General features: G+C 42.2%; 1 protein-coding gene across 14 annotated transcripts in view; it reads right to left on the minus strand.

Annotated features, from left to right (window-relative positions):
- Positions 1–24,653, minus strand: part of SVOPL (SVOP like) — a 181,371-nt gene that overhangs the window by 35,473 nt on the left and 121,245 nt on the right. For 13 of the 14 annotated variants that reach the window (XR_015059354.1, XR_015059353.1, XR_015059358.1 and 10 more), the window contains 2 exons: positions 23,060–23,171; positions 9,907–9,988 (listed from right to left, as the gene is read on the minus strand). Coding sequence is in view for 9 of the 14 variants with exons in the window: in XM_085885764.1 (XP_085741890.1) it covers positions 9,907–9,988; positions 23,060–23,171 (194 nt within the window). In the remaining 5 variants the exon portion in view is untranslated. Of the gene's footprint in view, positions 1–9,906; positions 9,989–23,059; positions 23,172–24,653 lie in introns of those variants that run through there. The other variant, XM_085885767.1, reaches the window with a different exon arrangement.

Raw genomic sequence — 24,653 nt, forward strand, 5'->3', positions numbered from 1 at the left:
TTTAATATTAATAATTGTGTTGAAATGTGTTGTAATTTAATACAATAATCAGCGGTTTCTCAAATTAGGAAATATGCAACCTCTTCAATTGTATTCATGGCATTCAGTGTATTCTCTTTAGGTACAGTCTGTGTTAATATATTTGCAGCATTTCGTTTACTATTCTTCTTTAATTCCACTAGTTGCCATTGGGAGATGTACTTTTACTTCTACAGAGTAGAAGGCACTTTAGATAATCCCAGTGTAACCATTGATGAGCAGCAGCAAGTGAGCACAGATGACACAAGTGTAGAGTCTCCATCGCACAGTACTGATGAGGAAAGTAGTGCAAAACTGATATCACTGATCAAAAATGATGTCGCTTCTAAGGATATGGAGAAAGATTTTCTGACAGCGAAAGAGAGAGGGAAAAAAATTGGTCTGTGACGATGTCAATCAATGGCTTGTTGGCAAGTTTGGACCATTTTTTTGAGGCACTGAAGAAAAACAACTCAAAGACATTTGGAACATTGTGTAAATCCATTGTCAACACCAAACACGATGATAGGAAAAAAAAACACCTTGAAAGCAGACAGGAAACGAATACAGCAGCTGTGTGTTGTTTCCCAAGCAGGTCGAACATTTCAAATGCAGCAAATGTGGAAGCACGAACTGTCACGGGTACCACCGTCATTAGCGAAAGTGAATGGAGAAATGAATTCAACTTCAAGGTCAGACATGCTGTCCATTTTGTCAAAGGACATCGACACTCAGTCATTAGTTTCAGAGCAAACCGAGGATCAACAAACATGTGTGACGATTGATGGCCATGCTTTGATTTCGTCCCTTGGAAAAAGAAAAGATTGCAAATCATTTGAGGGTTATGCAGTGGTCTTCCTGAGGTCAGTAACAAGTCATGTTGATACGAATGTCAGTCGAGTTGAACTTGTCTTCAATACCTACATTAAACAATCAATCAAGGCATCAACGTGACGAAAACGGGGAGCAAAGAGGCCAATACAGAAAATCATAGTGCGTGGAGATGTCTGGTCACTCAGCTTCGCAAACAGATGTGGACTTTCTGGACAGAAGCACTAAATTTTCCCCACATGCTGCTCATAGATTTAGCTTTCCATTTTTGGTAGGAACCACTTCCTCAAAGTACATTATGGTGGCCATCTTGGATTCTCAAGATGGCCGCCATGTAAAAACTTATATCTATCAATATCTCAGCTTCTAAGCCACTTAGAATCATAATCTTGGTGTGTAAACATACATTTTCAGGGTCAAGGAATACAACTATGCCACTGAGAATAGCGTCAGATTGATTATTTGGTCAAAAATAAAGCAAGGCTTGGATATTTTCAGATTTTTTTTTCTTCAGGTGGAACAGTTCCATCAACGTAGAGGAAATAAAAATAAGTAAAACGGATGGTGAAGTTAAGTGACATCTTTTCAAGGTTGACTATTTCATAAGAAATTAATCATTTAATTTATTTTCAGGTTGACAAGCATGATGGATTGGAACATGTGCTTGATCTGTCAAGAAAAGGATACAGAGCTTCTGAAATGCTCACTCAATTCCCAAAGAAGCGGAGACAGGTCCGAACAATGCAGCTCCTTCCTGAATAACGTTAATTCTTTCAAAGCACTGGACACATTGCCAGTGGTGCTTAACTTTGGAGAAGACGTGACTGTAGGTGAACTGGTCCAAAACCGGGGAGCATGGCACAAATCTTGCTATGTCAAGTTGAACAAAGAGAAGTTGGAGAGAGCTACCAAAAAGCGTGACAAGGATGACGCAAGGTTACGAGCCCGAACAAGCAACGTTACTGAAGAAGTTTGAAGAGGACTACCTCCCAAAAGATAAAGACTCAGATTGTGGTTATAATCATGAAGAGGGATTTTCCACAAATAAAAGTTTCAAGGAGCAGGCTATGAGTGCGGTTCAGGTCATCGATGAGCTGGGAAACCCTTTTCTTGATGACTGTCATGAGTTACTGGCACTGGACACACTGAATGTTTTGGATGAATCTGTGGTGAACACGAACCGAACAGTACATAGTCTAGGAAAGGATCAGTATGCCAAATATTGCAAATAAGTTATTATTGATCACACATCCTCCATTCATGATCTGATCAAGAAGAATGCCCTTCCTCTCTTCAGTTGTTCACGGCCAAAAGCTAAGAACAAACAAGTAGGAAATATTATCTCCCCACTGAAGGATGATGTTGTTCTGTTCCCTCACCTGTACATTGTGATGCAGCACAGGGTTAGTGACATGAGTACATTTTTCAGCCATGAGAACCATCTTTTCCCTCCTTCACCATCTGATGATGGAAAATTGTGCTTTGGAAATAAATCTTATCTGATGAACATTCTGGCAAAGGACATCCACAATGATCCTCCTGATTCCATTGACAAGAAGCTTTTTGATGGAGCTGCTGTGGTGCACTTGCTCCCCACTACCAACGTTGTGACATTTGATGAGTATGCTGATCAGGTCTTTGTTCCCTACATCATAAAATAACTAGAAAACTCCAAAAGAGTTGATATAGTATGGGACGCATACATACCCAGCAGCATCAAATAATCCACTGGAGAAAAGCGAGGAAAGACTGTTCCGAGAAAGGTTGCAGGCAAGAACAAGCTCCCAGGAATCTCAGCCAACTTCTTATGTGACACAGCCAAAAAACAGGAACTGTTTGCATTCCTTTCCCACAAGACTGCCACTGTGGATTTCCCCGAAGAGAAGGAAATCATCATCACATCTGGTGTCACAGCTATTCTTCGAGGAAGCGATCGATCCATGACACCATGTGATCATGAAGAAGCGGACACCAGGCTGCTGATCCACTTACAGGATGCTCTTCAGAATGGCTGCACCAACTGTCTGGTGCACACTGTTGACAAGGATGTTGTGGTGATTCTCATTGGCAAGTTCCATCACCTGATCACCCTGTGCCAATATGTGAGCATTTGGGTTGCCTTTGGTTTGGGCAAGAAATTTACATATCATCACATCAATGATATCAACGAAGATCTGGGTAGGGAGAAATCCCTGGTCCGAGGTATCTTTCACAGTTTCACAGGATGCGATACTACATCTGCATTCTTTGGAAGAGGTAAGAAGTCAGCATGGGAGGCTTGGAATTGCTATCATGATGTGACATGTGCCTTTACCTACATGGCACTTCATCCTTACACAGAAGTAGAGGTTGGTGCTCAACATTTTCAGCTGCTGGAATGCTTCACTGCTATCCTGTATGATAAGACCAGTGACCTGCAACATGTGGATGAAGCTAGAAAGGAGCTGTTTTGCCCAAAGGGGGTTAGACAATGGAGAGACTTCCCCCAACACAGAATGCACAATTGCAGCACACAAAGCGAGTTGCATATCAGGCAGGAATATGATGAACCAGTGAGTAGATTGAACAACGTGCACCAACTCCAGAAGGATGGGGCTGGACTCTCGATGAGGACAGCAATTCATGGGTTCCTGTGTGGAACATGTTACCTGCGGTCCCCAAGGCCTGCGGTGAACTAAACAAATGTAGCTGCAAGATTCAAAGTGGATGTGGCACTCGGTGCGCATGCACAAAGACAGGTTGGAAGAGCACTGAACTCTGCAGTTGTCACTTTGAGAAGTAGGCTAGGAATAAAATGCATGTGCAGTGGTGTGTAAGGACAATATACTGCCACATTTACAGTTGATATAGTTACAGTACTTGCAGTATTTTCAGTGACAATGGTACATTAACAGTATTCCGTTTTATTTTATTTTTTTCCAAGTTTTATGTTCAGTTTCTTTTTTGTGTTAAAAAAAAAATCATCTGTTGCTTTTCTAAATGGGATAGCTGAATTCCTTGACCCAGAAAATGTGTGTTTAGATACCAAGATTGTGATTCGAAGTGGCTTAGAAGCTGAGATATTGGGAGATAGAGGTTTTTACATGGCGGTCATCTTGAGAATCCAAGATGGCCATAATAATGTATTCGGAGGAAGTGGTTCCTATCAAAAAGGGAAAGCTAAGGTAACGGGTAACATGTGGGAAAAATTTGCGCTTTTGTCCGGAACGTCCATATCCATCTCAAATCCGGTCCTAAGCTGCCTGACTGGTACCCTTACCGCAAGTGAGGAATCGGTTCATATCAAGCGCAAATACATTGGGAGCACGCGCTTTTACCGTGCATCGCTGCATCCACTTTCCGCCGGTACTCCAGGGGCATCCGTCTGGCTATCACCCAGACAGATGCCTGGCCCTTCCCCATCTCTTTGGAACAGAACATTACAGGCACCCAACTGAAGGGACCACCTCCGGTTAACCCGAGAGGACCGCCATCTGGTGGATAACACCTCAGAACCACCCTGATACACACTATAGTGCGTTTTGCGGCGTGAAGTGTTTTGTGGTGGCTGGAGTGCAAATCCTGCCACTTACCTCCTCGGGAAGCTAACCAACTGCAGGAGGATGTCCACAGATGCAGCTGGCACCAGATACGGATGGTCGCTGGCTCACAAGGAGCTCCTCCACCCTTTGGCAGGATTTGTATTTACTTACCGTATTTTCCGGTGTATTAACCACGACCGTGTATTAACTGCACCCCTGTTTTCACCCTCAAAGAAAAAAAAGAAATCTAGATCTAAATATGTTTGTACATTAACTTTAAGTAGCACAAAATGAAAAGTTTGAAATCCAAACGAAGCACAAAATTATTAGAATGTTGAAGTCTGTTTTGTAATTCTGTCAAACCTTTTGGGGATAAAATCAAAGTCCAATTACTTGGATCGTAGAGAATATTATCAACTCAAACACGACAGTATTTCGTGTTTTGTTGGTACATCAAAACTGTCAGTCCAAATTTCGTACATGTCTGGTAATGGTACTTACAAGAGTTGTACATTCAAAATAACATTGTTCATCAAGGGTCGTAAAAGGGTGTTTTACCACCCTTTATGATAAAGGGTCGTAAAATGTCTTTCATAATGATCAAAATGGACATGCCTGTGAAGTGTCGATCACACATCCATGAAAAGAAGACTGAGAAAATCACATTTTACAACTCTTGTAAGAACCAGTATCAGACCTGTAAGAATTTCGGACTTAACACGAGGACTTTGATGTGAATGGTGAAGAATGAGGAAATAATTGTTCAGTGAGAAAGGTTCGAAGAAGATAGGGAGCGGAAGACCGGCCTCTTATCCTGACATGGAAAACGAACTTGTTGCGGAGTTTAAACAGATACTTGCTCGAGGACTGGAAAAGTATCCAGTATTTGTTTCCAAGGTACAGACAATTAAAATTGCAATGACGTAAAAACTGACATCGATGCAGCCATTCTAAAGAACATTTACCACTATAAGCACAGGTAATGGCTTTTTGAACATGTATAAGTGATCCCCCGACCCCAGCCGACGAGCAGCTGGATTGCAGGTGCATACCACTATGCCCAGCATTCATACCCCTCAATTAAATCAAGTCATCCCCAGTTCAAGGTACTAAATATCCCAGCCTCCGAGTACCAAGTTCATATCCCTTAATTAAAACAAGGCTGATCTTGCAAGATTTCTGAGTCATTATCTAATGAATCATTCCAACCTGCCAAATGGATGTGAACTGGTTACAGGTGGTGGTTTTAAAGAGGACAAACAGGTAAACACTGCAGGCTGAAATTCCACAGTTGGGTGGCAATCATGAGGAGGCAGACACGCACCGTATTACCCTTGCTGCCGAAGGAGAGAGAGTATTAAATTTGTTTGTTTGCTACTTGGAAAAAAAACACAAAAACTTTTTTGACAAGTATGCTGATTGTCTCCATTTCTTTGTTTGTTTGTTATTTGGCAAAAAAAAATAATTGACATGTTGATTGTTTGCTTGTGTGTTTGTTTGTGTGTTTGTTTGTCTGTCCACCCACTTCCAGCCCAAATCGCTCAACAGACTGTCTGAAATTTTCAGAGTTTAATGTCACCGACCCTGCAACAGTCCCGCAATGAAGTTTCGTAAAATTCGGTAGATCAAAAAGGTCTACATCGGCCAATTTGAGCCAGATTTTCTAAAATCCTCAAATTTAATCTGATTGACTTGAAATTTAAAGAGGATTTGCACATCAAGTCGATGAATTCAACCAGCTATTAATTATGAGATCAACATTGGCCAAATTGGGTGAAATTTTCTAGAATCCTCAATTTTAATCCGATTGACTTGAAATTCGAAGACCATTTGCATATGAGGTCACTGATCTCAACCACCTATTAATTTTGAGGTCACTATAGACCAAATGTCAATATAGGCCAAATTTCTAAAAATCATCAATTTTAATCCAATTAATTTGAAATTTGAAGAGCTTTTGCATATCAGGTCACTGAATTCAACCACCAATTAATTTTGAGGTAAACATAGGCCAAAAGTTCAACATAGATCAAAAGGTCGACAGAGGCCAAATTTCTAACATCCACAATTTTAATCTGATGAATTGAAATTTGAAGGGCATTTGCATATCAGGTCACTGAATTCAACCACTTTTATTTTTGAGGTCAATATTGGCCAAAAGTTCAACAAAGGCTACATCTCTAAAATTGTCATTTCTCATCCGATTGACTTGAAATTTGAAGACCATTTCTATATCGGCTTTCTGAATTCAAGCATAAAATATTTTTGAGGTCAACATCGGTCAAAATATCAACAAAGGCTGAATTCCTAAAATTGTCAATTTTCATCCGATTGACTTGAAATTTAAACAGGATTTTCATATCGGCTCACTGAATACAACCACCAATCATTTTTGAGGTCAGCACATGCCTTTGTTGACACATGCCAAAAGATCAACATCGGCCAAAGGTTACCAACTTAGGATCACTTTCTAAAGTCCTCAATTTGCATATGATTGACTTGAAATTTGAACAGAATTTGCATATCAGGTCAAAAAATTAAACCACCAATTAATTTTGCCACCTGGCAGAGGTACGCGTTCTACCGAGTGCCATTCTACTTTGTGCTGTTTTGCCAAGTGTCGCTCTCTGAGTGATTTTTCATTTGTCTTTCTATCTCTGTATGTTATACCCAACATTTTTTGTTACCCTCGCCAGAGGAGAGGGTGTTGCATTTGGGTCCGTTTGTTTGTACACACAGAAATTTAGTGTTTTTCTCCGCAACCACTTGTCGGATTGAGCCAAAATTTCCACCATGAGAGTGAATACTCGTGTATAATGTTTTAATGATGATTGTGACGTCATAGGTCATGTGGTGTGGCAAACTGGAACAAACTGTGTTGGAAAAATGGAACAGCTTGGGACCGCTGTATCTGCAACCACACCTGGGAAAAAATTTAAACTTCGCACAAGGCAAGTACTCATGAGGAATGAGTATGATGTTATTTTTATGACATCATGGGTGCCTTTGTTATGTCATAATTGCATATGGTAGAATGCTACATCTGATCAGTATGAAAAATTTTGAGGGTCATCTCGGGATAAAATGGTCAACAGAAAAAATAATTTGATCACATCATCAGTCACATGATTCGGCAGCCATGTTGTTTAAAAAAAAAAACGTTCAAAAATCTTCTCTGAGGTGGCTGAACAGATTGAGGCGAAACTTTACATGTATGACCGCCTATCCATGTGATACAAAAGGTTCACACATATGACATCATAGGTCACATAGTTTGGCAGCCACATTGTATTCACCCAAAAACCTATAAAAAATCTTCTTCTCCAGAATGTCTGGACAGATCGAGGGCAAACTTCACACAAGTGTTCCCCAAGCCTTAGGGATACCAGGGCATTCACAAATAATTGATGTCACATGGTTTGGCAGCCATATTGGATTGGGCAAAATTCTTAAAATTTTTTTATTTGTCTTGACCTGCTTAATCAATCGACTTGAAAAATTTACAATTATGATCGAGTAGTTATGGGAAATATGTGTTTTAAATTTCAACCTGATCGGATGCATGGTTTGGCAGCCAGAATTATTTAATTTTATTGATCTGGGTTCTGTTTTTTTTTTTTTGGATTTTTTTCTTTTTTTGAATAAGGCTCACTTGGCTGTGCCTGGATGGGTTTGATGGTAGAGGAGTAGCAACCGCTGAAATGCAAGTACTATCCAGATCCAGGTTCCTCCTGATGACTTCATCTTTTCTTTTTGCTTGTTTGGGTTCCTTCTGATTACTCCAATGCAGGAATGTACCTATTTGGTCTTCCATTTGATTTGAATTGAATTAATTTTAATCCCATTATAAATTCAATTGAATAATAATAAATGTCATGGTGCAGGGTCAGGTGTCCGATCAAAGTGGGGTTGCATCAAAGTGGGACGTCTTGGTACCCGGTCATCACTGCCAGCAGTTTCAATTATGTCTCTTTTTAATTACATAACACACCAGTACACAAACACCACACAAAATACAGTACACAAAACTACACACACACAACACAAAATAAGTCCTGGCGAGGGTCTGCAATTTCTGATTGCTCTTTTTCTCGATATATATTGTGTTGTGCTCCTGTTAACTTTTTCTTCATTTTTGTGGTTGAGGCCCAAGTCTGTAATCGTGTCCTTGACCAACCTTTTTCTGACACTAATAATGATAATGGCACATATCATGATATATGTACCATTATCATTGTCATTATGTACCATTATAATTACAATTATCAATACAAGCCGCCGTTGCACTTAGTCCGAAATGGGAGCTTATATATTTGGTCTCGATTTTCGTGTCCGTGCGTGCGTGCGTGCATCCGCAACCATATCTTGGACATGTATGGTCCGATTTCATTTGTACTTTGGACTCAAAGACGACACACAATGATATTCATAAGTACATCATTTAGTTTCACGATGCGATCAAAGATGGCCGACTGACGGCCATTTTGATGTAAAAAAAATAAAAACAAAAATAAAATCATGTTGAACACGTCCTCAACCATTTCTCGGACATGCATTTACCGATGTTGTTCAAACTTAGCAAGCAAATAATGAATGATGGCATACATAAGCATGTCATTTTATTTTCGACATCATATCTAAGATTGCCAACTGGCGGCCATTTTAGTTGTTAAAAAAACCCGATGTTGAACAGATCCTCAACCATTTCTCAGACATGCATTTACTAATATTATTCAAACTTGGCAGCCAAATAATAAATGATGGCTTACATATGCACATCATTTTCTTTCAAGATCAGATCCAATATGGCCGACTGGCGGACTTTTTGTTACTAAAATGTGTCCCCAACCATTTATCCGACATGCATGGTCCGATTTTGTTCAAGCATTGCACAAGCACGGTGCTCGATGGCAAAGACTTGCATCTAACTTTATTTTTTGATCTGATCAAAGATGACCGACTGGAAGACTTGCGGCCATTTTAATTGTAAAATACCTGATGGTGAACATGTCCTCAACCATTTGTCCGACATGCATTTACCGATGTAATTTAAACTTGGCACACAGATAACGAATGATGGCTTCCATATGCATGCCATTTCTTGTCGAGATCAGGTCCAAGGTGGCCGAACTGCGACCATTTTGTTACTAAAATGTGACCCCAACCATTTCTCTGACATACATGGTCCGATTTTGTTCAAACATGGCACCCAGATAATGAATGATGGAATATATGCACACCTCAAGTTATTTTGTGATCTGATTAATTATCGATGGCCGACTGGCAGACATTTTCGTTGTCCATAAATATGGGCTCGCCCCTCAGTTCCGTACAGCAAAATTACTAAAACAATGGGGCCGATGACATTTTATGTCTTTTCTTTACAAGTTATCATGATATTATGTGCCGTTATAATTATCATTATCGTGATGTATCATCATTTCAAGTGTGCAATTAATAGACAAACAGACCAAAATACAATATCCTCTATTGAGGGCAAAACAACGAAATATATTCCATCTGAAAAAGGACAAACCTCGACTGTGTAGATGTAAACGATGTTGAAGTTTGACCCGGCCATGGCACGCATGGAGAAAAGTATGCACGTAAGCAACATCCTGAAAAAAATAAAATAATATAAATAAATCATCAAGAACAATGCACTGGTGGTGTGTTGAGATTTATATCATCCGCAAAATCCCAAATTTTTATGACCCTCAAAATGCCAAACGTAAGGATGTACGTATAGAAGTGTTTGCCTTTTCATTCAAACCTTTTGAAAGCAAATAGAAAATAGTTCCTGCAGTTCATTTGACATACAGCAACATTTTCATTTGTTGTACATTATAGAAGTGACTACCGCAGACGAGGAATGATGTAATTTTGTGATTACATTTGGAATGTCTTGGCGTGACATGTCGACTGTGTCAACTCTGATTGACACCAAATTTTCACCATAGGAACAACTACTCATGTAGAATGTTAAAATAATAATGACGTCAAAGGTCACGTGGTGTGGCAGCGATGTTGGAAAAAAGGAAAACATTTGGACCTCTGTATCTTTAAAACCGCAACATAGATAAACTGGAAACTTGGCACATGGCAAGTACTCTGCATGGGGAATAAGTATGATTTTTGCATGATTTCATAGGTGCCTTCGTTTTGACGTCATAATTGAATCCGTAGAATGTTATATCTGATCAATATGAAAAATTTTGAGGGTCATCTTGGGATAAATTGGTCAACAGAAAAAATTGATGATGTCATTGGTCACATGGTTTGGCAGCCATATCGTGAAAAAAAATACCTTCAAAAATCTTCTTCTCGGAAGCGGCTGAACAAATTGAGGCGAAACTTTACAGTAATGACCGCTTATCCATGAGGAGTAAAACGTTCCCACCTACGATGTCATAGGTCACATGGTTTGGCAACCATGTTGGATTTACCCGAGAATCTTAAAAAAACCTACTTCTCCAGAATGGCTGGACAGATCAAGGGAAAACTTCACATACAAGTTCTCCAAGCCTTGGGCATACCAGGCTGTTCATTAATAATTGATAGGTCACATCGTCTGGCAGCCATATTAGATTGAAAGAAAATCTTTTAAAAATTTATTTCTCATGACCAGCTTCATTAATCAATGTGAAACCTCAAAAATATGATCTGGTAGTGATGGGGAATATATGTTTTAAATTTCAACCTGATCGGATGGATGCATGGTCTGACAGCCAGAATTGTTAAATTTTTTGGAGCTGGGTTCTTTTTTTTATATTGATAAAGGCTCATAAAGCTGACTTGGCTGCACCTGGATGGGTTTGAGGGTCGAGGAGTAGCAGCTGAAACCCCAATCCTATCCAGGTTCCTCATGATAACTTCATCATTGCTTTTTGCTTGTCCGGGTTCCTTCTGATGACTCCCCATGCAGTACTGTACCTACAGTATTTGGTCTTCCATTCGATTTGAATTAAATTTATTTTAATCCCATTCTGAATTCAGTTGAATAATAATAATAAATGTCATGGGTCAGGGTCAGGTGTACGATCAAAGTGGGACGTCTTGGTACCCGGTCATCACGACCAGCAGTTATAAAGTGGTACTTTCAGTTCTGTCTATTATTAATTACGTAACACTAGTATACAAACACCACACAAAATACACTACACAAACACCACACAAAACAAGACCTGGGAAAGGTTTGCAATCTCTGATTGCTCTTTTTCTTGTTGCTTATATGATTACCCTCGCCGAAGGAGAGGGTATTGCAGTTGGATCCATTTATTTGTCTGTATGTCTGCACAGAATGTAAATATGTGTGTTAATGACATTACATCCTTTAAAACTGAACCTAAGACCCTTCAAACCCTTTAGAATCCTAAGACCAAGAAGACCTTTAAGACCCTGAGAAACCCTTCAGAGCCTTTACAACCAAAGACCCATTTGAGACCCCCTGAGACCCATAAAACCCTTGAGAACCCCAACACCCTTGAGAACCCAAACACCCTTTTGGACCCAGAAGATCCTTTAAGATCCCTAAGACCCTTTTGACCCTGAAGACCCTTTAACACCCCAAATACCATTTCAGACCCCTTAGACCCCTATGACGCCTATGACACTTTAGACCTCTAAGACTCCTCATAATCCCTAAGACCCTTTCAACCCCAAGACCCGAGATACCCCATTACACCCTTTAGAACCCTGAAGACCTTGAGACTCCTTTCTACCCTTCAGACCTACACCTTTCAGACTTTTTAATACCCTGTGAACCCCTTTGACCTTTAGACCCCTTCAGACAATTCTGACCCTTCTTTAGAGCTTAAATTTCACCCTTTAGACCCCTTCAACCTTTTAAGTACCTTTAGACCATTTCGACCCTTTAGACCTTTTCAGACCTTTCCAGCTTTAAACCTTTAGTCCAACAAACCATTTGACCTTCATAACTTTTCAGACATGTGACCTTTACACATTTACAACTGGACCATTTAGACCTTTAATTTGCAATCAACGACCTTATATTTAGTACATCCGTCGATTTATTTGCCATACAAAACACACCACACAAAACAATTCCTGTTGAGGGTATGCCATCTCCAATTTCTCTTTCTTGTAAGTAATTTGTAATTTTTTGATGGACCATACTCTTTTACAGAACCTTGGTGCTGTCGAAGCAATTTCTTGGGAAGGTTATATTGGGTGGTTGACCATTGGCTTCCCAGAATTGTTTGTCCATGCTCTATCCTTTAAAATGCTAAACATCAAGCAAGGAAGCAGCACGTACCATATGTAATGTCTTTGGTACGACTCGGACAGGATTTGAACCAAAGACCTCCAAGACTCAGAGCAGATGCCCTAACCATGACAGAATCAAGTATGGCTTGTAATAATGTCAATACATCCTGAATATGTCTGGTTTGTAATAACTTATTAATTATAATGTCTGGTTTGTAATAATGTAAATACCTATATGTTAATATTGTTCCGGCAATCACGTCAGCTAAAAGGCATGAGATGCTCCAAGTTGGACAAAGGGCATCCACACTTCTATACCAAACTCAAATTTGGAATGCCCATGGCCGATCGAGCAACGCACCCAGGCACACTGCCTCGTCAGGGTCAAATCAACATCAAGATGAACCCGAGCGGTGGTTCGCCAGCCAGGTGGTTCATTTAAGAATGGGCATGAAGCACCCAAAACTTGAATATCTTCTTAAAAGATCCAAAGCCAACTTGGCTGTCTGACTCAGCAATTGGAATGGTCCAAATAACTCAAGGAGACCCATTGAGCTTATAATGTGTATTTAAAATAGGGAGGGGAGCAACAGGAAGGAAATCATTCATTTATGCAATACAGGCTTATTTACAACAAATACATGATGTGTTCTGGGATTTCGTACGAACGTTAGATGTGATGTATTCTACCTTAAGGCCTCAAGCACACCACAGAAAAAAGACCAGAGATATTGACAAGACACGGGATATCCTATTGCAGCCCTCTCGGGCACCGCAAGTCCAACAGGATGTGTCCAGAGCATGAAAGGCAGGCAGGGACCATAGTCACGCAGGTGAACTGGAGCTGGCACGATGCTGGGAGGGGAGAGAGGGGTTTGCAGCCTGGGTAGAAGAGAGGTGGAGGGCATGATGGTCGGAGGTGCTCACTCCGCCTCCCCATTCGGTCAGTCATGTGCCAAATTACGACGTGACTGAACCAAACTCCAGGGTCGACAACTCCCTGTAAGTACCACTACTTTTATGACCTGAAGTTGCACGCCCTCACCAAATCTTACAAGCTCTGCATTCATTGGCCGCTCCGGCATCGCTCAAGTTGAAGCCGTGCTATAAAACTTCTCGACCTGTCCCAAATGTCCGAGGCTTGGCTGGAGTGTGTCTAAACTTCCGTCTTGGCTATCCCACAAGGCTGCTTTCTTATAAAGAACATAAGACGCAGACATACAGAGGATAAAATATTAAAATGAGGTTTAGGGAGAAGCAGTTTTAGACACAAACATTGGGAGGGGAGGGGACGACATGCTTTCTATATGATTATTTATCGATGCATATTCCTATGACAGTTCATGTTACCTCACTCTTAAGGTAAAACATTCACCAAGGGAAATAACTATTCTCAGCTATACATTCTTAGCCACAAGAAGTCATATATGTCTGGTTTGTAAAAATGTAATGCATATAATAATAGTTGTGTGTGTGTGTGTGCGTGCGTGCGCGCGTGTGTGTGGGTAGAGCAAAGATGGGACAGAGTTGGGAGGTGAGGCTGAGACAGTTGAAGACTTGGAGTGGGGAGGGGATTGACAACTTAGGGTTGGAAGAGGGAGGGTGAGGACTTGCTGGAGGGTGGGAATGGTTGCTGGAGAGAGTTGAAGACTTGGTCACATTTTACATTCCGTGGAATTGCGAGTTAATTATAATGTCTGGCTTGCAATAATTTTTATATATTAATCGATATTCAGTCATACCTCGTTATTTGTTGCCCCACTATGAATCGTATTTACGTCGTCAATGATTTAAGACCATGTCTTTGCTTTTCGGCACTATTATCCGGTTATCCATTGATACACATCCATCTATAACATTTTAAAGTAATTTTAAAGTTGTTCTCAAGGATTCATCGTTATAGTTTTCATTCATTTGCACCGTTTCTCACTTCTGGGTTATCACAACATAACTTCCTGGGTTTTAGTCTCACAGTGTCCGATAGATGGCTCTCATCGATACCCGGTCTCGTGTGCTTCTGCTATTGCCGTGTGAAGACTATTTTACCAAGCGATGGCTTCAAAACGTTGTGCAATTGACAAACATGACTTTTTGGCCCAAATAGCAAGAAAAAGTGTAACATTAGAGTTGAAAATAGATGTGAAAAAAAAAATCATGGACAAAGGTGATCATTCCATGGATGTAGCTCATGCATTCGGGTTGCCTCTAACTTCTGTGCAATATATTTATAAAGCAAAACAGCAAGTGCTTGATTGTGCAAGGCAGGTAACAACTTTGTCATCTAAGATCTTAATGAGGCAAAGGTCAAATAGAATGGAGGCCATGGAATGCATGCTGGCTCGGTGGATGGATGACATGAATAAAAAGAAGACACCACGAGGCCACTAATAAACATTGGGGCAATACCCCTGGGCCCTCACCTGAAATCAGCTGGATAAGATAACCAGGGAACCACTGGTAGGCATGGATGACCCACAAAATATGTACTGGAGAAGAAAGTAAATACCTATGAATTTTTTTTTTCAATGGCTTGAACAATCTTTGGTATATCACGGGTGATGAAGGTTGTGGTCAAGTTTCTGCAAAATTATGTGTGTAGTTTCAGAGAAGAAGTTGCACGTATTTATGGATGGACGGACGGACGATGGACCACTCCATAAGCTTCCCAGCACTATGTTCCAGCTGAGCTAAAAAAAAAAAAAAACACTTGTCCAAGCCACTTCAAGCAATGACTAATCTGGAAAAAGATGTCGCGCTGACATTTCTGTAATGGCTTGCGGTACATCAAGGTTTTGCTTTCAAGAGAACATCATACTATTTCGACACCCCTTGTGATTCAAGAAAACAGAATGTACATTCTTGACATGCAATTATTTATGCATTTTCATTTTTGAGAAACAAACTCCCAGAATAGCCCAGGGGTTGCTTAATCACCTTTAACCAGTCTCGTCTGGGTTTGATTCACCTGACTATAAACCTTCATCCTGGTGCTTTGAAAGAAGGGTGCTGCACCAAGCAAGTGTGAGGGAACATTGAGCTGACTATCCCACCTGCTTGGACTTGCTTTGGATGTTCACAATTTCATGGTACGTCTTAAAAATAGGAAGACATTGCGTGCTGATGCGATGACCAATTTCTGTCGTGGTTGAGAGTTGTTTTGGCAGCAACCTACAAAGGACAAGTAACCTGTCCAGGTTAATTCTCAACTTTTTTTTTTTTATACCTTGTCGAGGCTCGTATGAGAGTGAACACACAACGCACAGGGGGGGGGGCACGAGACAAGAGGGGCGGGAGTGGGAGGGACAAAACATTGGGGAAGAGAGACATTAGGAGATCTGTGGACGCGAGAGGGATGGGCCGGGGAACATGGGGACATTACAAGATGGACATTACAGGGACTTTCAACAACGAAAGCAGGGAATTTGAAGGAGGTGGGCTTGGGTGAATTATCGGGGGTAGAAAAGATGGAGGATTTGGATGGGGGATGATAAGAGGTGGTGGTGAAGAGCTGTTTTGAAGGCCTGGAGGGAAGAATGGGATTGAATAGAGTGAGGGAGTTTATTCCAAAGGCGGGAAAAAAGAGGAATTAAAGAGTGAAGGTGAGCAGTGATTCGTGATTTTGGTAGTTTTACCAGAAGGGGGTTGTTGGCGGACCTTGAGCGCCCTGTGGAAATGTGGTGGGGACAAATCGCAGAGAGAGAGAGCTGGGGGGGGGGGCGAGGCTGGAGAGGAGACAGTAGAAGACAGAAAGACCACCGACCAGCTTGCGGTCAGAGAGTAAGAGGCCCAAAGACTCGGCCTCATTGCGGGAGATGCTAATGATCTGAAATGCCCTGGTTTCCACAGCGTGAAGCCGAGAAAGGTGGGAGGCAGGAGCACCACTTCAGAGGGGAGAGCAGGACTCCATCAGGTTGCACACGAAAGCTTTGTAAGTGGTCAGGAGCTCAAGAGGGCCGAGGAAGGACTTTGCACGACAGAGGATTCCCAGTCGGCGACTGGCTTTTGAGGTGAGGTTTGAAATGTGACTTTCCCAGGAAAGGTCATGGCAGATAGTGAGACCCAGAAGCATGAAAGAAAGGACTTCTTCCAGAGGATTGTTGAGAAAGTGGATGGGGTGTTTTGTAAACGGTCCTTTCGAAGACACATAGTGAGAGTGTGAGATTTGTCCGGATTGAAAGACATGTTCCACGTGTTGGACCAGTTTGTGATTTTACCAGATCTGCAGAGAGCGAAGAAGCTGCTGCTTGCCGGTCTGAGGGATGACAGATGGTACGGCAGAGGATGGAGTCATCAGCAAAGAGATATAGAGGATTTTCTGGAGAGTCAGTTCGATCATTGATGAAAACCAGAAAAAGAACAGGGCCCAGAACGCTACCTTGAGGAACTCCAGCCTGGACAGGAAGAGGGAATGAAAGAACTCCATTTGGGGCCACACGTTGACTGCGACAGGAGAGGAAGTCTGCGAGCCATGAGTGGAGATGGCCTTGGACACCATAGGAAGAGAGTTTGGTGAGTAGGGCAGGGTGCCAGACTGTGTCAAAAGCACGTGATATATCTCGGGATATGGCTCTGATTTCATATCCGGCATTGAGGACCTCCATCCATTGTTGGGAGAGCAGATGCAGCATATCCAGGGTAGAGTAACCTGGTCTGAAACCAAATTTAAGATCGGAAATCAAGCCATTGGAGAAGAGGAAGGATTTCATGTCTGAAGCGATGATGGAGTCCATAACCTTGCTGATGATTGGCAGAAGGCTGATTGGTCTGTAGTTGCAGGGATCTGTTTTTGTACTTTTTGTATCAGGGCAGGGATGTTTGCTGATTTTCAAGCAGATGGCAGCGACTGGGTAAAGTGGGTAGAGAAAGTGATGGGTTTTTGACACAAGATTTAGCTGCAAACACCGAGTTTAGGCATTCAGCCTTTTCACGTGCGGTATCAGCGGTGCAGCCATTTGAGGTAAGGGAGGGGATGGAGGGGGAACATACACCAGAAACAGATTTGATTGGACGCCACCAGGATTTTGAGGAGGGAGAGAGGTTTGAGAGTTCAGACTTGAGATGAGAAAGAAGTTGTTTTCTGGCTCTCCTGAGGGTAGATACACACTTGTTCCGAGCTTTATGGAAGAAACTGAGATTACCTCAGTTGGGTTTGCTTTCCACGAGGCAAAGGCAAGTTGTTTCAGGACAACTGCCTCGCCACAAGCTTCAGTGAACCAAGGGCGGGAGGAAGGGTAGGACAACTAAAGATGAGAGGGGATAAATCTGTGCATGAGGGAGAGCAAGTTTCTTTGAAAGAATTCCCAGGATGAGTTGATGTTGGAGAAAGTAGTGATAGGAGAGCAGTCTATAAGTTTGATGGCTGATTGGAGACCCTGCCAGTCGGCTTGAGTGAAATGCCAGACTCGACGGCGGTGAGGTGGTTCTCTGATAATAGCCAGAGAGATGTCCACTTTGGCAAGGATGTGGTCAGAAGAACCGATTGGAGCAGGGGAAGAGCAGCAGATATTGCCAGGGAAATTTGTCAAAATCAGATCCAGAAGAGATGAAGTACCAATGGTTGAGATCCGGGTCGGGAAGTTGACCGATTGAGTCAGTCCCAATGAGTCGGAGAAAGCTTTTGCTGAGGTGCCATGACAGGTGAGAGAGGTACCTACACCTAGCCAACTGGCATGATGACAATTGAAGTCGCCACATATGGGGAAGAGAGAGTTTGGATGAGAAGATAGAAGATGGTCCATGTTTTTGGATAGTGAGGTGTACATGGCATCATCACTGTTAGGTAGACGGTACAGTACACATGTAAACATGAGGTAGGAGTGGAGGGGAAGCCATAGTTAGAGGTATTCCTGGGGGTGTGGGGGAGTGAGGGCAGTGCAAGGAGAGTGAGGAATAGTCTTTGATGAAAGACTCCTCCACCAGGACGAGACTCAGGTCTGTCATACCGGAGGAAGAAGTAACCGGGGAGAGACTTGGGAGTCAGATATGACTTGGGGGAGGAAAGTTTCTGTTCAGCAGATTATGTCTGGTTTGTCAGTGGCAACCTGTATGGAAAGATCTGAAAGGTTTGAGCAAAGGCCCTGGATATTTGAGATCCACACTGTTAATGAAGAGGGTGGGGAGGAGGCTTTGGGTACAGGGGGTGGGAGGGGAGGGGGAGGGTAGGACAAGGGATGAGGAGGGGAGGTAAGGAGGGTTGTTGAAGGAGGCGGGGGGATTGCAGAACAGCTCGGGGAGGGGGCCGGATGAGAAGGAGAAAAGGCTCTGTGGTGCTGGGGGAGAGGGTAGACAAGAAAGGGGGCAGAAGGTGGTTGAGGATTTGAGGAGGTGGAGTGAAGGGATGGAAGTGAGAGGGCAGTGGAAAGAGGCAGCTTTGTGGATGAGAGGGGGGGGCAACTTTGAGAAGAGTGAGTGAGGGGGTAAATGGTGGAAGAAGGGTGAGTGGGGAGAGTTGAGGGAGAAAGGTGAGGGGGGAGTTTTTGAGTGAGGTGAGAAGGAGGCTCGGAGGAAGAAGAGTGTGATGGTTGCTTTGAGAGGGAGGGGTGAGGGGGGTGAGTTGGCACTGAAATTGGAAAAAAGAATGGTTGATGGAAAGCGAACATTCATGGCAAACTGGGGTTTTTCAAAGTTTTAGGTCAGAGATGCGATTAAACACATTCCTTGAGGGATGCAATAAAGGTGAATTCAGAGAATGGAGAGAAGAAACGCTGTAACAGTTGGATTTTTTAGGCAAGGTATGAAGGAAAGGTCGAATTGAGAGCAGTCTGTTGAAATAGTAGAAGAGTAGTGCATTATGCTACAGTGAAGAGTACCACACGTGTGAAAGAGGAAGATGAAGCATTATAAGAGATCGGTTTTATTCATATTATTATTCGTGTTTGAGAGAGTTTTCATCAGATTAGGTCATGGAAGTGTTGCAGAAAATATCGTGAGGTAAATGGTGAAATAGGCTTGGCAAACGCAGGGAGTGTAAAAATCATGTGGTTACGGAAGAAGCACGTTGCTATGGGAGGTGTGTCGTCAAAAGTGAAATTATTTATTTTAAATAAGGATTTCGTAACATTCGGAAAAGGGAAAGTTGAAGTAAAATCGTGGAAATGTGTGGTGAATTTGGAACGGTAAACGCAGTGTGAAGCTGCTGGGTCGATGAAAAGTCCCAGGAAGAGTAGAGAGAGACACGTGGTTACAGGAGGTGTAGAGATCGAAAGGATATAAGGAAGATTATTATTTTTTGATGTATTTTTGAAAAACAGGTAAGATTCGGGAATGGAAGGTTGGAGGAAGAAATCCTGAAGGTAATGGCGAGAGAGGGTCAGCTCAGTAAAATAAAGATGGTGCCGTCCTGTGCCGGCAGGAGGAAGAAGAAGAAGAGGAAGAAGAAGAAGAGGAAAGAGAAGAAGAATCAGAAAGATCGAGACTCGTGAGTGTGCAAGGTGAAAGGTTTTTGTTTTTTTTGGATTTAAGACAAGAAATAGTGTTCAGTTGCGAGGGATGGGGGGACGTTGGGAAATTAGGGAAGATAGAAATTGAAGGTGATGGGGAGAAAACACAAATAAACACGATCGTACACTGAGGGGAACAATGGGTAGGCCTCAAGCACTCGGTAAGACAAGCTCGATGAACACTCACAACATAGCATGATTTTTGAAACAAAACCGAACTAGGAACGCACAGCAACATGTAGGTGAGAAAAGAAACAGTTAAAACGGGACAGGTAACGACCGGAAACTTAACTTTGAGATCGTCAGCAAAGAGCCCTGAAGGAGACCTGCCGACGCTCCAAACCTAGAACCGGAAGTCGGAACCGGAACCTGCCGATGCTCCAAACCCAGAACTACCTATTAATAGTCCTGTTTCCTCTTACTCGGGAGTCTAGGTTTTACAATCGCTTGTGTGCATGTGTCAGTGCGTGAGTCCAGACCATCACGTTCTAGTCAAATCATTTCAGCCTTTGTTATCAAATTTTCAACAAATATTTAAGGGAATATGTAGAAAATAATAATTATGTCAATGTCAAATGGCAAAGTCACACAGCAAGTAAAAATAGGCCTTCTTAGCCCATCCGCCACGCATCAGCGCAAAACAGCTGGGGGTTGTGTTTTTTTTCCTTTTTTAAATCGCTTCCATGCTTCTTTATTTTGTCAACTTTCATTTTGAGATACTTTCTTGTTTACTATTTGAGATTTAAAAAAATTTTCAACAAACCTTTAGCATGAGAACATAGAGAACACTAATTAATAAATTTCACTTTTTTTTTTTAGCTGTTGCTTAAGCCAAATCTAGCTTGAGTACAAAGGGGATGCAGACAGGATTTCCATTTTGAGATGCTTTCCAGTTATCATCATATACAATAAGCAATGAATGAACTTAAGTTTTGATGAAATACTTTCTTTATGGTATGGTGCAAAGGATGACCACATCTAATAAAAAGGTGTATCACCTACGTTTCTCTATGTTGCTGGGCCCCCTAGTGGCAGCAACAACATTTCTACCATATAATCCATCATTCCAGATGACTTTAAGGCGATTGTCCAGTTTGCACTCGTTCGATTACCAAATAAATTATATCTGCATATTAAAGTGCACGTCGACTGATGGCCTGCTGGATGAGAGGATTACATCAACATTCGTTTATTTATACAGGTGCTTGAAATAGCATGCTACGGCAACAGCATGCAATGGGAATTATTCTACTCTTTGTGCCAAATGCAATGCCATCAATGCTAACCAAGTGACAACAGTAAATTTATAAATTGGAAAAGGAGGGACTAAGAAAAGCAAATCACAGAAACAATGACAAACAAAAAAAAGACAATTTTTGGAAAAATAACTTTCTCATGCTTCTTGATTACGTCACGTGCCATCAAAATAAAGATGCAATTGAGCAGTCGGTGCAGAGCCTGATGGAACCCTGGCAGTCAGCCTGTTCAGCATTTGGATATGCATCACGTGTATAAGCACCATTACTGTGTAGACTGTCGCACGGATAGTACAATCGAAGGAGGCTAGCTTCAAAAGTTACTGAGCGATCCACAATTTCCACAAATCGATGCATGAGCAGTTGAACATAATTGGTATTTGTGCAAGTTCTAACACACTAGTTACCATACTCAGGATGATCACCAATTTAATCCCCCAAGGGTAATCATTTCATCCAAACTGTCACCACAGCAAAATGGCAGGATTACGAGGTGCAACATATCTCTTTAATAAATAAATAATTTATTTGACACACAATAACATGGAATGAAATCCCAGACACAAAGACAGACCATCAGACAAGAAAACCACCCCAGCTCTGGGCTCTCAAGCATAGTCCAATCATGCACACTCAACTGGGCAAATAAGAGGGGAAAGTAGGGAGTGATAACCCCCAGGCTGTTTTACAACTCATATTTGTTTCTGGCTCAGCGAGCAGGGCCAGACAGCAGACTAAAGTCATAAAGAGGGGGAGAGGAGCAGAAGCATGGAGCTGAAGTTGCCCCAGAGCCATCCTAAGATCGTGGGAGCCATCCCAAGAGACAAGAGAGCACCATCCCAAAAGACAAGAGAAGCAAGAGAGAGGGAGTTTGGGAGGTGGGGGGGGGAGGAGGAGAGCATCCAAGCATGGGATGCATACATTTTTTTTCTCGACCTCTGCCCTGAGGCAGGTCTTCACCCCGTTCCCCACGAGGCCAGCGAAACACTGATAACAGGGGGTTTCTCCGCCCCAAGAGCTCCAAATATCATGGCCCAGGGGGTTTTCCACCCCAGGTACAGTGGACCATTCACTGACCTAAAAGTCCAACAAATTGTGAACAAGAACAGTCCAAGCCCGGCCTTTCACATGCTGACCGACAGCTGGGCATGGCAATCTTCCTCCCCGTCAGTGGGAGGGAATCATGCATACCATTCTCTCCACTTGCCCAGCCATGTCCAATTCACAGAAGGGAGAATATATGGACAAGACATCCTAACCTGTCTTGCCAAAGATAGAAAAGGAACCACCCACCCCCTTTCTAGCCTGGCATTGGCTTAGCGGTTAGGGTGGTGGCGTGGGATCATAAGGTCCTGAGGTTGAGTCCCGTTTCCACTGAATTAACACCAAGGGGTTGACTCAAGTGTCATCCTTCCGAAGTCAGCAAAATGAGCACCAGTGTACTGGTAAAAGGGGCACAGCCTCAGCGACATAGCTGCACACATAACCAATGATGCAACCAGCAGACAAAAAGGCTGGACAGAAAGGGAACCCCTTCCTCTCCCTTTGGTAAGCTGAACAAAAGAGAATTTTACCCAAATACCCACACTTACACATGTTCAAAATGTCCTAACAATTGATGGGAACACAAATGGTGGTTTATACTTTAAACTAATTACTGCAACCGACACCACAAATGTTTATTTTTGTGCTTCAAAACCAATTCTTCACAACCTGTGGATCAAATGCACAAACTTAACAAACAGTATGATGAGTCTGGGACATTTACCTTCTTGTTGGGAAAATGAGCAGCAGAAACAAAACTCCGCAGGAGAAAAAAGACAAGGCGAGACTCCACTTCCGGCCAATATAATTAATGAACCCCATGGTGTAGACAATTGCTGGACAGAGATGCACAAAAAGTATTTTATCTATCATGGTCAAGGTTCATAAAAGGACAGCATATTCGAAGCACAAGAACAATGCAATGCCAAAACAATGAAAATGGAAACTCAAAGGCCTCAGAAATCCTTCAAAGTTCTGACCCGAGCATTTAAGAGAATCATCATACGATGTTCATTGCCCAACACTCACTTGCATTTTAATGTACAGTACTTGAATCGATCATGAATATTATTGCAAACTGACAAGTTTGTAATGGACATGAGGTTGTGCACAGGCTAATCCACATAGTTGGGCTTTCTGTAGTTTCACTGGGGAAGTGCCTCATCACTGAATGATTTGCTTGACGACTGTGCAGTAATTTTTGCATTTAATGTGCTTTGGCCAATGTTGCAATTCCATTTCCACTTTCATGTAAATATTTCACATTTCTACTTTCATGTAAATGCAGATGCTGGAGGGGCTCCAGCCTCTGCATTTACATGAAAGCAAGCAAGAAGGCGGAGACAAAAGAAGAGGTAATGCGGTTTATGATGCCAGTATAATATCTGCATTTGATTTTCAACTAACGCAACTTGTGTTCTCCCACCTCGACTCGCTCATCCCCCTCCCCCTCCCCCATTGGATTCCACCCTGCCCTCACTTACGTACTTCGTGCTTCCCATTACCATAACCTAACTTCTGTCGTAGTACCCATTTGACCCTGACATCACTTCCTTCATGCTATCCATTTATCTTGACCTCACTATTTTCATGCTGCCCATTATAGCCTGACTTCACTTCCTTTATGCTGCCTTTTATACCATGAGATGTGTTGCGTTCACATGTGGCTTGCTATCGCTTCCCAAATCAACCCTTTCATATCAACCGCTTTGCAAGCTGCTTGCCAAGCTGCTTGGAAAGCAGACCACAGGGCAAGCAATCAGGAGAGGTGCTTTGCGAGCAGTAAGCAAGCCGCTTGCAAACGGAATGCACACACTCAAGTTTGCAAATATTGCCGCCGTTGTTGGAATCAAAGCGATTGGCGGCTGTTTCTTCAATTTTGGGATCACAGCGAATGATATTGAAATGTACAATTCATACATAATTGTTACTTCGACTTTCATACCAATTCTCTAAAATCTACAGAGACGCAAAACCCATCCACCCCCTCTCCAAAATGCACATTTTCAAGTGCATAGATAAGCTTGGCAGAGGGGCTCCCCGTTCTGACTCCCCATTATTTTCTCATTCTTTTTCTCTTCCTCGTGCTCTCTGTAGCCACTGCTAACACAATAAATTTGTTTGGGGAAGTTGTCACAAGAGGATCGAATAAAACTGAAATTGATGGCCCAGACAGCAATTGCTCGAACACCACGATAGCATTGTTTACATGGGATACCAAAATGTTGTGAAGTGGTGTCGAGCACTCCGTTCCATTGGAGTGCTTATTTGAACACTTAAACTCAAGCAAGCTGCTTAGCAAGTGGTAAGCAATCTGC

This window comes from Eptatretus burgeri, chromosome 6 (genome assembly GCF_056783735.1).
Source record: "Eptatretus burgeri isolate ZD-2024b chromosome 6, Ebu_testis_v1, whole genome shotgun sequence".
In the NCBI taxonomy this organism is placed as follows: domain Eukaryota; kingdom Metazoa; phylum Chordata; class Myxini; order Myxiniformes; family Myxinidae; genus Eptatretus; species Eptatretus burgeri.